This window comes from Clupea harengus, chromosome 3 (assembly GCF_900700415.2).
Source record: "Clupea harengus chromosome 3, Ch_v2.0.2, whole genome shotgun sequence".
Classification (NCBI taxonomy): Eukaryota; Metazoa; Chordata; class Actinopteri; order Clupeiformes; family Clupeidae; genus Clupea; species Clupea harengus.
The window spans coordinates 19,500,385-19,513,252 of record NC_045154.1 but is presented as its reverse complement, the minus strand read 5'-3'; the positions used below and the strand labels follow the sequence as shown (position 1 = coordinate 19,513,252).

Genomic DNA, 12,868 nt, shown 5'->3' with positions numbered 1-12,868 from the left:
GACTGTGAAGTGAATTCATACATGATTTTATTCAAGCATATTAAATATATAAATGTACACTGTATTTTAAATCAGAGCAAAATGTTTATCAATACCAGCTGTAGGGCTATATACTATACCAGTAGGTAAACAGAACAATGACAGCTGTAGGGCTATATACTATACCAGTAGGTAAACAGAACAATAAAAGCTGAAGGCCTATATACTATACCAGTAGGTAAAGAGAACAATGACATCTATAGGCCAAATATCAAAAGCAGAGGGTTTTAAAACGAAAACAGCATTCAGCAAATGTCATTCTGTAAGTGTAGACAGCATTGGAAGCCAAACAGAAAAACAGTGAAAAAACCTAAAATACAAACTGTGGACGAAGATGCTAATATCTAAAAAGTCCCCAGTACTCACTTTCCATTTTGAAACCTTTTACTGGACAGTGAGTTTGTGGCTTTTGCATCATCATGCTAGAGAAAGATTTTATCTTTAGTCTTACTGCTGTGAAATCTCTGTAGTATGTTAGAGAGCTGTTAAGACCAATAGTTTATTCTCTAACATAAGACAATAAAATAATAATAATTATGGGTTACAGCAACCATTCTAATTTCCTTGTTTTCATGGTTGGTTTAAAGATAGAAATAACATTTTGTAAAAACATATGATGTCATGATTTAAACTGGACCCACATGCTGGAAGAACTGTTTAACTAGTTTAAAACGAAAGGTTGGCTATTTGCCACGGTTGGGAAGGAGTCAGGTAAAACGAGAGGGAGTCCAGTCCGTGCCCCTGACTCAAATTCAGCTGAATTTGTAAACGTGGAGAGTCAGAGGGTATTTCCTCCGTACTCGTATGATGTCCTGTGTGTCTGGACTCTGGACACGATGAGCAATTCTCTTCTTGGCTTGTGCTTTTTTGGAAAGGGGAAGGGGCGAGAGAAAAAAAGAGGTCAGCTCAGAGATGCCCTGGAAAGAAAAGGGAAAGGGAAAGGAAAAAACTGGTGATGCAACAACCTTTACTGGAATAGTGCATAGTGGATTGCATAGAAGACCCAGTGCCTTCCAGCGCCCACCCTGTCTGTCAAAGCGCAGCGTGTCAGAACTAGGATGAAAGAGAGGGGGAGGAGAGAGTGAAAGAGAGATAGGTAGACAGAGAGAGAGAGAGAGAGCAAGATGAGGGAAAGAGAGAGAGAAAGAAAGAGAGAGAGAGAGAGAGCAGCAGACGGTAGTTCCTCCTGAATGCCTGTTGACTCACTCCATAGTAAATACTTTTTTTCTCACTGAAGTAAAATATTGACGGAGATGAAGCACCTTCACGCGTGGGTATGTATGTGTGTATGTCTGTGTGTGAGGGAGGGAGGGAGGGACAGAGAGATAGAGAAAGAGAGAGAGAGAGTGAGAGTGAGAAGAGATGGGAGGGGGCTGTTCCTGGGTTCTATAAATACAAGGTCCTGATGCAGACAAGAGGTAGAAACGTGAAAGAACTTCCCCAACAGGGCATCTGAGGGCGAATCCATACTCTTTTAAGGACACTTTTACACAGAAGCAGAACCCACAGAGGACCCAGTGATCGCTTGTCGCTGTCACATACAGAGCAATAACAATGGCTGACCATGGTAAGTAGCTACTTCTCCAATGGACATTGCATTAAACGGAGGCGCTGTTTATCATATCAGTGTGATGAACTCTATGAAGTGCCAGGGATCTGTGGAACTCAATATATCTCCTGTAATATATCTCCAACTGCATACCACAATACTGTTTTCATACTCGAGAACTGCAAAGATGACTTTAACATCAGTGCCTTAGACTTCAGGCATTAACACCAGAGCCTTAGATATTGCATATGCTGTATACAGTATTAGTATTAGTCACAAATATATGTGATTGCGCTCGTCTTTTTTCTTGAACGGGTCATTCAAATGTACTCAGTACTGTACTCAGACATATGCCCTGGCATCCGGCCCACGGAGCTCTGTGCCAGTCTACCCTCCCATTCCACAGGACCACAATTACCGTTGCCTGGAGATTACATAAAGACCATAGACAATGCCAGACTCCCTTTCACTGTGTAATTCCCAGGAGTAATTGGGAGATGTTTTTAACCCAGAGAGACCGTTCAGTATTAGCATTAGCTTTCATTCGTGTGGAGTGTAGGAGTATAAAATTGTCACCTAAAAATGGTTTAAATTTGAAAAGGGAAAACATTGTTTTACACTTAAATAAATACTTCTACATCACTATGCAGCTAAACATAAGTTCATGCTGTGTGCCTAATCTAGGATTTTAAATAGCCCACATCTCTAAAAATATGGATGAGGGCTCTTGACTGTGTGATAATAGGGTGCTTACAGCACTTCAGCAGTCTGACCTGTCTGAGATCCACCTAACCTTTATGAAGTACAAGACCATGTTCATGTTTACTCACACACAATCTCTGTCAAGCACATTTAAATTCCATTTACAGTTACATTTATTCATTTGACAGAAGCTTCCATTCAAAGCAAAGCGATTTACAAGTACAGCGCAATACAAGCAAATAACCAGTTGAGGAGAAAACCTTGAGAACGTGTCATAAAACCATATTTTAGTTTTGTTCTACTGGACAGGAAGGGGTTGTTTGATCAACCCTCTCATATGCGCATGTCACCTGGGGCTGATGTCCATGTGTTGTGTGTTGCACAGGTGTATTCACAGGTGTGGACCTCTGCAGCCAAGTGAACAACCACGCTCACCGCACAGGAGAGATAGATGTGGACCGTCTGCTGGTGCGCAGGGGCCAGCCCTTCTCCATCGCCCTGCAGTGTTCCGGGGAACCCACCCAGGCCCCCGATTACCAGCTCACCATCGTCCTCCGAGTGGGTGAGTCGACCACGCCCAGCCCCCCCATGAGTCTGATGATGAGATCTAAGTCTGATTTAACTTGAGTTTCAAATGCAGCCGAGGCAGAAGGGGCTTGGTGTCATACATATAAGCTGTGCTTTGAGTGATGGCGTTTGAGATGCAGTAGGCAGCAAGGCAGGGCAAAGCGATGCAAAGACATGCATTTGTGCTCGAGTGTGAAAAGGCTGCGCAGTAATTAGCACCAGATTGCTCAATGGAGCCTTTCAGAAAGTTTGCAATGAAATTTGTAGTTCAGGAAATGAACTCAGCGGAACTGAACTTTCACTAAACAGAAAACTTCCTCATAGTTTGAAGTTCAGATAAGGCAGCAGTGAGTAAGTATTACATTTCAAATGTCATCACTGAAAACCTACCTACCGGTAAGTGACAGTTCTTTTATTCTTTCTCTTTTCATTTCTCTCACTTTCTTCTTTTCTCTCATTGTCTAACTGTATGTATTGTGTGTATTTATTGTTTGTGTGTGTGTGTGTGTGTGTGTGTGTGTGTGTGTGTGCAGGTAAGCAGGGCGAGGTGACAGTGAAAGTATCTGAGTACCAGAGGGGTGGGGGTCAGTGGTGGTTCAGCCAGCAGGCTGCCCAGGGCGAGCTGCTCGTGACGCTGCACAGTCCAGCGGACGCACCCGTGGGGCCCTACAACCTGGCCGTGCTCCTGCTGTCCCCCGAGGGCCACATCCTGGAGGAGACCGCGCCCGAGAGCTTCCACCTGCTCTTCAATCCCTGGTGCAAAGGTGCGCACACACACACACACACAGACACGCACACACACAGACACACCCGGCACGCACACACACACACACACACACACACACACACACATACACGCACACACACACACACACACACACACACAGACACGCACACACACACACACACCTGGCACGCACACACACACACACACACACATACTCACACACACACACAGACACACACACACACACACACACACACACACACACACACACACACACACACACACACAGTCATATGTAACTTGCATTGTATCACATCTCTCACTGAACTTCTCTTTTGATAACTGGCCCTGGAGTTCAGAGGTTTGCGTTCATAGAGGAAGATAAAATAAATGTACAAATGCAAACACAAACACACAATAATCCTTATGCATTTGTTTTGTAGAGCATTCACGAGTATCCACACACACAATCTGGATGAAACTGGATTTTTGTTTTTCCTTGAAAACACACGTCCGTCTTTGTCATCCCATTCTTACCCCTGACTATATTATTACTCCTGTCTCCTCGATTACTCTTTCCATCATAACGCTCTGGACCACTAATTCTGCTCTTGTATGGGATTCTGGAAATCCTCTGTGTAGTTAGTATGCAGCCAATGCAGTTATGCCATCTGACAAGCGCAACTGTGTGCTCGTGTACTGAAACGAGGGATTACATCTGTGTGGTTTTGTCCTGCAGCCGACGCGGTGCATGTGCCAGACGAGGAGCTGCTGCAGGAGTACATCCTGAATGAGAACGGCCTCCTGTACCAGGGCGCCTGGGACGACATCACCTCGTTGCCATGGAACTTTGGACAGGTGGGTAACGCTCGGCACAGCAGGTAACTTAAAGGACAGGTATCACAGAGAACAGAGGACAGGTGAAACTCAGGACAGGTAACACGTTATTTACCCATGGAACTAGTGGTCAGGTTAGGTAAAGTGCAGTTAACATTGAAGATTGATGCTGGGAGGTGAATTGCAGGGTAATGTGGCTCAAAATGTCAACGTTTCAGGTGATTTTACCCTACCACTGCCTTCCTAGGAGTTCTTGGAGTCCCCCTGTAATAACCTGGTGACTTTCTTTTGATAAAACCACATATGAGCTGAACTTAGCCTTTGGACCTGGATATCACACCAGGCCTTTGTGTTGGCCCAAGAAAACACCACTGTAGACTGGAGGGATTAAATGGGGGTGACAAGATCTGTGGGCTGATTTGGCACAGAGGTGGAAGCTGGGAGACGGGCAGGCGGTCAGCACTTTTCTGTCAGTGCTGCCAGGCCGGTGGTGGCCCGTGTGAATTGTGACATCTAGGTGGCAGGGCAGCCGCCGTGAGCCAGCCAGCCCTAGTAACCTCTTTGATGGATGTAAGGCATTTCTGTTTGGGGTGTGTGAGAATGGCAGCCCGCACAAACAAGAGCCTATTCTTCCCTTACCAAAGCATGCCAAATAGGCACAAGGGGACAGAGAAAGGGAATAAGAGAGAGAGAGAGAGAGAGAGAGAGAGAGAGAGAGAGAAGGAAGAGGATGAATGGAAAGTGGTGAGGGAAAGGGAGAGATAAGTGATTGTTAGAAAGATAATGAATGTGAGGGAGAGGGAGAAGATGAAGAGAAAGTGGCGATTAATTAAGAGTCTTCAGTCCTGCTAGATTGTTTGCCTCTGGGGAAATGCCACCATCTAGTGAAAACACAGGATATCAGATCAGATAACTACTGTAACTACAAGAACAAATCAGATAACTATAATAACTACAAGAACAATGTTTAAAACTATTTTTATTATTGCCTGAAGCTGCAGAGATAGCAGAATATTTATGGAGGAGTGTTGAAATGCTGACAGTTTTTTGATTAACTGTTTGATCAGTGTAATGTGAACTGGCACTCTCATACTTGACACGCATGTAAAAACCACAGACACAAACAGCCTCTCCATCATCTCACAGTTTGAAAAGGACATCGTGGACATCTGCTTTGAAATACTGGACAACTCCCCCACTGCCCTCAAAAACCCAGAGATGGACACCCTCAACAGAACCAGTCCTGTTTACGTCAGCCGAACCATCACTGCCATGGTAAGTCTCCCATTCCATACAGACAGCAATATGAACCTCTGACTACCCTGGCCTCTGCTGCTTTCAACGATGATGAGGGTTTGAAGAATATTGGATATTGCACATGGATTTGTTTTAGTCAAAAATATGTGTTCATGCTTGGGAGTTTTTTCCTCGACTATTAAAACGCCGGCGGACTTAAATGTATGCCCTGGCCTATTTGTGAGTTGTAAGAAAGTGTGTGGTTGAGTTGGTAGTCTGTGGCCACATGATTAGGGACAGACCACAAATTGTTGCTGAAACTCTGATGACATCACTTAGTTATGGCCAATGAAATGGTACACGTCTTAAAAAAGTTGGCCTGCACTCTGGCTGTTGGATACTCGGACTGCGCTGGAGCTCGTCTCCTCTTTCTGTAGTTTGGCAACTCTGCGTGTCTCTGTAAACTGTGCCAGCTTTTGGACTGCTTCTTTGGGTTCCCGTCACAGTTTGTTTTGGATACCATCATCGATTAAACTGCACAACTAACGAAACTTAACACTACAAATCAATGCCGAGCTGGTCAGAGTCTGCCAGCTCTTAGAAAGAAACTGGGCAGACTGAGGGAAGCAGATGTCAGGTATACTGACCTCACTGCAACTTCCCAAGCTAACACACACCCAAACACACAAACACGCATGCATGTACACACACACACACACACACACACACACACACACAAAGACACACACACAAACACACACACAAACACACACACAAACACACACACACACACGCATGCTTTATTTGGGTAAGGCTTTGTGATTAGTGGGCGTTGTTCATTTGCCATGATAAATAATAGTGTACAAGATTGCATCTTTGGAAACGTCCTCTTCCTTCCTACATGGACATGATATGATGAAGTTTTAACAAACAAAACAAACAAACAAAAGCAAACAAATCAACACTCGTTTGTTATTGTCTCCCGTTAGGTGAATTCCAATGATGACCGCGGGGTGCTGACGGGAAACTGGACGGGGGACTACTCTGACGGCGTGCCGCCCACCCGCTGGACGGGCAGCGTGCCCATCCTCAGACGCTGGAGCGAAGGAGGCGCACAGAGAGTGCGCTACGGACAGTGCTGGGTGTTCGCTGGAGTGGCCTGCACAGGTGACGAATCATTGGCATCACATTCAGTACCGTATCGCTGTATTGAGTCCCCCTGCTTCATGTAAAAAATATGGTGGGGAATAATTTAGCTTTCAGTGTGATGGTGTCATTTCTGACAGTCTATGCGCTGGTTGATTCTTAGTAGACTGAAGTTGCAAACAGTCATTTGTGTAAATTCAGCCTGTACAGATGGTTAGCCCACACACTTGGTTCTTCGACCAATTTACCCTGAATCTGTATGTGTGCAGACCCTGGGAATTCATATTATTTCATACTGTTTGCCTTGTGTATGTCAATCACACATGAACCAAAAACACTATTTTCACTTTGTCACTTCGACACATGGCAGAATGTTGTGTTCTCATTGGTTTTCTGATCTCCACCCTGCAGTTCTGCGATGTCTGGGCATCCCCACCCGCTGCATCACAAACTACTCCTCTGCCCATGACACAGATGGGAACCTCATGATAGACTACCTGCTCGACGAGAACATGGAGAGCGTCTCCACTAACGGGAGAAAGGACATGATCTGGTGAGGCCCACAAGATCACGACCTCCCACCTTCAATTAAATGAAATTACATTTTATTTATATAGCGCCAAAACAATAAAATTGCCTCAAGACCTTCCCACACACCCATCCAACCTCTCTCACCTCTGTAATTTATGTCTAGCTCCATGATACTTGCTGTGTCATCATTTAAGCCATATTCGCCCATGGTTGTCCCCTGAGACTTCTCTCTCAGTGAGACTCTCTGTGCTTTGGTCACTATAAGCGTATCTCTCTCTTCCCCTGTGCACAGGAACTACCACTGCTGGGTAGAGTCCTGGATGGCTAGAGAGGACCTTCCAGAAGGATACGATGGATGGCAGGCTCTTGATCCTACCCCCCAGGAGAGAAGTGATGGTGGGATTCATCTTATTTTATCTCTCTGTGTATAAGTATCCCTGTCTGTATATTATAAGTACCTGTATATTTGACCTACACACTGTATAAATTGATGGTAGGATTCATCGAACTATATCTCGCTGTGTATAAGTATCTGCATATTTGACCTACACACTGTATACATTGATGGTAGGATTCATCTAATTATATCTCTCTGTGTATCTGTATATTTGATCTGCATGCTGTATACAAATTCCATTATTATCAACCTTTTATCAACCTATTATCAACATTGATATTGTGAATATAGACCATGGATATACTGTATAAGGTAAAACTATATACAGTATATACAGTATATATATTGATATATAGTATATATATATATATGACCTTGAGTTCAAGACAGAGAGAGAGAGAGTGAATAACCATGGTCTTGGTCCCTCTTAGGTGTGTACTGCTGTGGGCCTTGTCCTGTGCGAGCAATACGCGAGGGGGAGGTCGGGGTGAAGTACGATGCGCCGTTCATCTTTGCCGAGGTGAACGCTGACCTGGCATTTTGGGTCCTTCTCCCCGATGGTCAGCGCTTACAAGCCTCGGTCAACAAGAAGACAGTTGGCCGAAACATCAGCACCAAGAGCGTCTATGGAGACACACGGGAGGACGTCACCGCACACTACAAATACCCAGAAGGTGATCCAGTCAATAGAGACAATCTTATAACGTTTAATAAAGACAGTTTAATACATTTAAACTCGCACATCAAAATTGTACAAGGATAAAACCTCCTTGGCTTCACGAAAATAATTTGTAATTTTGTGCAAAACTATTAGACAGATAGGTGAGACTGATCTTCAACATCCAGTTTTCAGTTTCTCATCCATGGAATCACACATGTGCAGAGATATGCACAAAATACAGAATTAGCCTTGATTATGAAAGTTACAATCAATGTGTTTATTAACCTCATCTCGAATCATTGTAAAAAATCATGCATTATTTTACTTCAGCAAACCAACACATTTATAACCCTGATTTTTTTTAATTATATTTGTTTTATATCGGCAACTCAAGGCTATAAATACTGTACTGAGCCTTGGGATATAGTCAAACTCAAAATCCTGCCCTGTTGTTTCAGGTTCAGAGAAGGAGCGTGAGGTTTTCGAGAAGGCCGGGCGGCGGGTTTCCCAACAGAACGGAGTTCAGGGCCAGCTGGAGCTGTCCATCAAGCATGCGCAGGCGATCCACGGGACAGACTTTGACGTGATCGTGGAGGTGCACAACGCTGGCAGCGAGGACACACGCGCCCACCTCACGGTCATGTCCACTGCCGTGACCTATAACAGCCTGCACAGGGGCGAGTGCCAGAAGAAGACTTCCCGCCTCACTGTGCCTGCCCAGAAGGGTGAGTCAGAGCCTTGCTTGCCCAAGACAGTCTCCTCATACATCGCTAATACTTCCACTTCTAATGCTTAAATAACGTTAAAATACTTCAGAAAGTACTTTCTAAGTCAACCAACTCGATACTTACCTAGATGATTTACTGTTTGAAGTATTGCAGAGATAAGTAATGTATGTAATCCTAGTAGCCTCATTTATGAAAGCAGTGACATATTTTCATGTTTCCAAGTCTTTAAAATTGTGATTGTCAATTCTCTGAATTGTGATTACTAATCAGCTTTCGTCTGGGTATTTCAGCTCACAAGGAAGTTCTACGCCTTCGCTATGACCACTACGGACATTGTGTGTCTGAGCATCACATGATCAGGGTGACTGCCTTCGTCAAGTCAAATGATCAGGATGAAGTGATCCTAGAGGAAGTCAATATCCCATTGCGGATGCCAAAGTTGCTCATTAAGGTAACCAGGAACCAGGCTGACATATGAGCACAAGTATATAGTTAGAGGTGTAGATGTACCTTTAGGAATTCATGTGTTACTGAAGGAAAAAATCTTATAAGTAAAGATGAAGTTGGCTAAAACGTATCCTTTACTTACCCTGTTATTGCTCAGACAATAAAAAGCTGGCTTGTGTTTTCCCTTCAGGTTGTAGGAGATGCTGTAGTCACTCGGAAGGTGACTGCCCACATCACCTTCACAAACCCACTGCCCGTCACGCTGAAAGACGGAGTGTTTACGGTGGAAGGTGCAGGCCTCACAGCAGCAACGGAGGTTCCTGCTCCGTAAGTACAAGCCTTGTGTGTCACGACATACATTTGTTATTAACATTTTAACAACGTGGACATCAGGAATTGGATTTTAGTCAAACTAGGCAGTAATAACATGTTAAACACATGTTAGACATGCAGTTATATCCTGAAATATTTTGGAGCGTTCTTCCCTAGTAGTTTGTGGTAATAAACTCCATGTGACTTTCTAATCTGGTAATAGAATTAATGGACACATCAACCACCTTAGTGAATGGGTTGAATAAAACCTCTAGATTTGAAGTTTTCCATTTCTGGTATGGTGAGGATCGTCAGTAACAGCCTCAGGCCAAGATACCTTGGCAGGACATGCAGTTTCAGCCACATTGTTGGACTGCAATGCTTCACTTGAGCGAACAGAATATACCCCGCCACCCCCCCACTCCAAAACACGTAAAAACAAACAGACATAAGCCCCTCATCTCAGTCCAAGGGCAATTTCTTCTACAACACACTGCCCTTCTAGACACTCTGAGGCCAAACATTACCACAGGGGTGGTCCCCTCGCCAGACCCTTGGGTAAACATATGATCTCTGCCTAAATACAGGACAAATGCCTCTTCAAGTCAGACAGCCTTGGGAGGTTGTAAGGCTGTTTCTGCAGGAAGGAAACATTGGTGTGAAATATGTGAAATGGAATGTGCAAATAAAATAAATAAAATTGTAGAACTGTGAGGAGATGGACTAGAAGGTCTATGCTTGTGCGTCATTGGAAGTGTACTTCCACAGAGACAGAAAAGAAAATAAGTCTCGGAACCCGGCATGTCGAGAAGAACCAAAATAATTTGTTGTGAACACTAGATGTCTCTATGTAGAAATATGTCAGGTTGTAGTCACACCCTGCTGTGATGCACAAATAGGCTGGTCATAATTCATGCCTAAAGGAACTCTACCAATCTTGCTGTTCCATAAGGGTCTCTTTCTCCCACACAGGACAAATGTTGGACCAGGTGAAGAGGTGACGGTCAAGTTCTCATTCAAGCCAAACCGCCCAGGCCTGAGAAAACTGTTAGTAGACTTCGACTCAGACAGACTGAGGGATGTCAAGGGGGAGGCCACTGTGATTGTCCGGCGCAAGAAATGGAACCGGACGTAAAATAACAAACCCAGGATTATCAACTCAGATAAATTGTGTTTTTTTTTTTTTTTTAACAGAATAAACAGTAGAAACTATTCCATGTGTACAGCAGTGGAATACTGAAGCTTCCCATAAATATGTGTACCAGCATTTCTGAAAAAGTGCCTTTTAAAATAGATTTCAAGCTTTTGTTTTTACAAAGGTTTAGGTCATTGTAATATTTGCACTAAATTTGTGTACTCCTGAAACATAAGTGTAACATAATTTGTGAAGTTAGTTATGAATCGCATGTACTGTAATCAGTTACCTTGTAGTACAACAGCATAATTATCAGTGCATTCTCGCACCCTCTCTGCTTAAGTCTGCAAATAAAGCAATATGTCTACACAATTGAATACGTGTTTATTGCAAATAATACAACTACAAGGGCATGGCCTTTAAAAATGGCTTATCAAAATCTCAGTTCTCTGAAGGAGGTGCATTTTTTCGCACTGTCTTCAGCAGGGTATGTTGAATGACAGGGTACAGTTTGTAGCAGCCCTCAATACACGCCTGAACAGCTGCCTTCAGGGACTCTTGTTCCATAACACCGTCCGACTGCAAACCTGACACTTGATTCATATTGGGCATCAGAGAAAGGGTCACACTTCCCTGGTTCTCCACGAAAACGCCATCCTGGTCGTCCTGAACCTCTGAGAAAGTGGGGTCGAGTAGCTGCGTCGTTCCGGTGTGTCGGACGGTGCATCCCAACACCATGTCGTACATCTCGATCCCCGCATCAGCGAGGGCCAGGGATGCACAAGTGACCGCGTGGGACAGCGCCGGGCCGTCACTCTCTAGAACCATGACGCAAACGTCAATCTGAGAGCGGGGATACTTGTGCAAGCAGACTCCCGGCCGAAGACTCTCAAGTAAGCCCAGAGAAAGATCCTTCTCCTCGTTACCCTGAACCCATGCCCCTCTCTTGTGGCAGGCGAAGGGGGCAAACCGCATGTCAGCTACGAGACGTCCTGATTTCATGTCAGTTTCATCTTTGCGCTCAGTCTCCCGGGGCCCGTACACAGAGCAGATTATTTTGGTATTGCCTGCCTCAATGTAAGCAGAGCCTTTAGCTTGACTGTTCAGTCCACACCGCGCAAAAATCGGCCGTATGTCCAAGGGGCCGCGCTGGCTGTCATCTGAACGACGATCCCCAGAAGCGAGGCATTTCTGAGACTCCTTAGAAATGAAATGATAAGGAGATTGGGATTCATCAGGGCCCCGAATTCGCCTACGATCCACTGGCATTTTTGTTCACTATGGTCCGCGTGGTCCCTCAGAAGAATAAGTTCCGCCACGGAAGTTTTCTGCAGGCACAAACAGACTGACTGGAATATTATAACTCAAAGCCTTATCGCCACCTGCTGGTTGGAGGACAACACACACATCCTCTCATGCTATTTCTATCCCTCACCTGCTGCCACCTGCACCACCAAATGCTTTTTTTGAGCTGTGAACTAAATTATATGACTGAACTATGATGAAACACATAAATAATGGTGTTTATATTGACAATATTGTGCATATTTATAAAAACAATAATTAATGTATGGCTCTGCCCGCCCTGCCCCCTCTCAGCCCCGTGTCCTCTTCTTAGCATCTTTAAGAATTATGCAGTGGGTGGAGTTGGGCTGAATTAACACTTTAATCTGATTTATTTACTTATTTTACGATGGCCTACACAGTAAGGGACTGTATTGATGTTTAATGTAGTTAACAGACACTGTCCCTATATTATGATTTCGAAACATTAAAAAAAATGTCAGACCCGTTTTACAAAATATATGTAGCATGGTCGCATCAGACATTGTCCTAAAAGGATTCATTGATTGA

The 12,868-nt window shown here is 44.2% G+C and overlaps 2 protein-coding genes across 2 annotated transcripts; one reads left to right on the top strand and one right to left on the bottom strand.

The window, feature by feature from the left end:
- The first annotated feature begins 1,429 nt into the window (after positions 1-1,429).
- tgm2l (transglutaminase 2, like) lies at positions 1,430-11,386 on the top strand. The gene is made up of 13 exons (XM_012818668.3): positions 1,430-1,606; positions 2,676-2,852; positions 3,391-3,621; positions 4,324-4,442; positions 5,568-5,696; positions 6,647-6,824; positions 7,215-7,356; positions 7,627-7,730; positions 8,163-8,405; positions 8,851-9,117; positions 9,411-9,571; positions 9,758-9,894; positions 10,852-11,386. The coding sequence occupies exons 1-13, from the start codon at positions 1,594-1,596 to the stop codon at positions 11,012-11,014; spliced, it is 2,064 nt and encodes a 687-aa protein (XP_012674122.2). The 5' UTR covers positions 1,430-1,593; the 3' UTR covers positions 11,015-11,386.
- Positions 11,380-12,355, bottom strand: exosc6 (exosome component 6). Its single transcript, XM_012818832.3, has one exon. It carries the CDS (start codon positions 12,281-12,283, stop codon positions 11,456-11,458), a length of 828 nt encoding a protein of 275 aa, XP_012674286.2. The 5' UTR covers positions 12,284-12,355; the 3' UTR covers positions 11,380-11,455.
- Between the last annotated feature and the right edge of the window lie 513 nt (positions 12,356-12,868).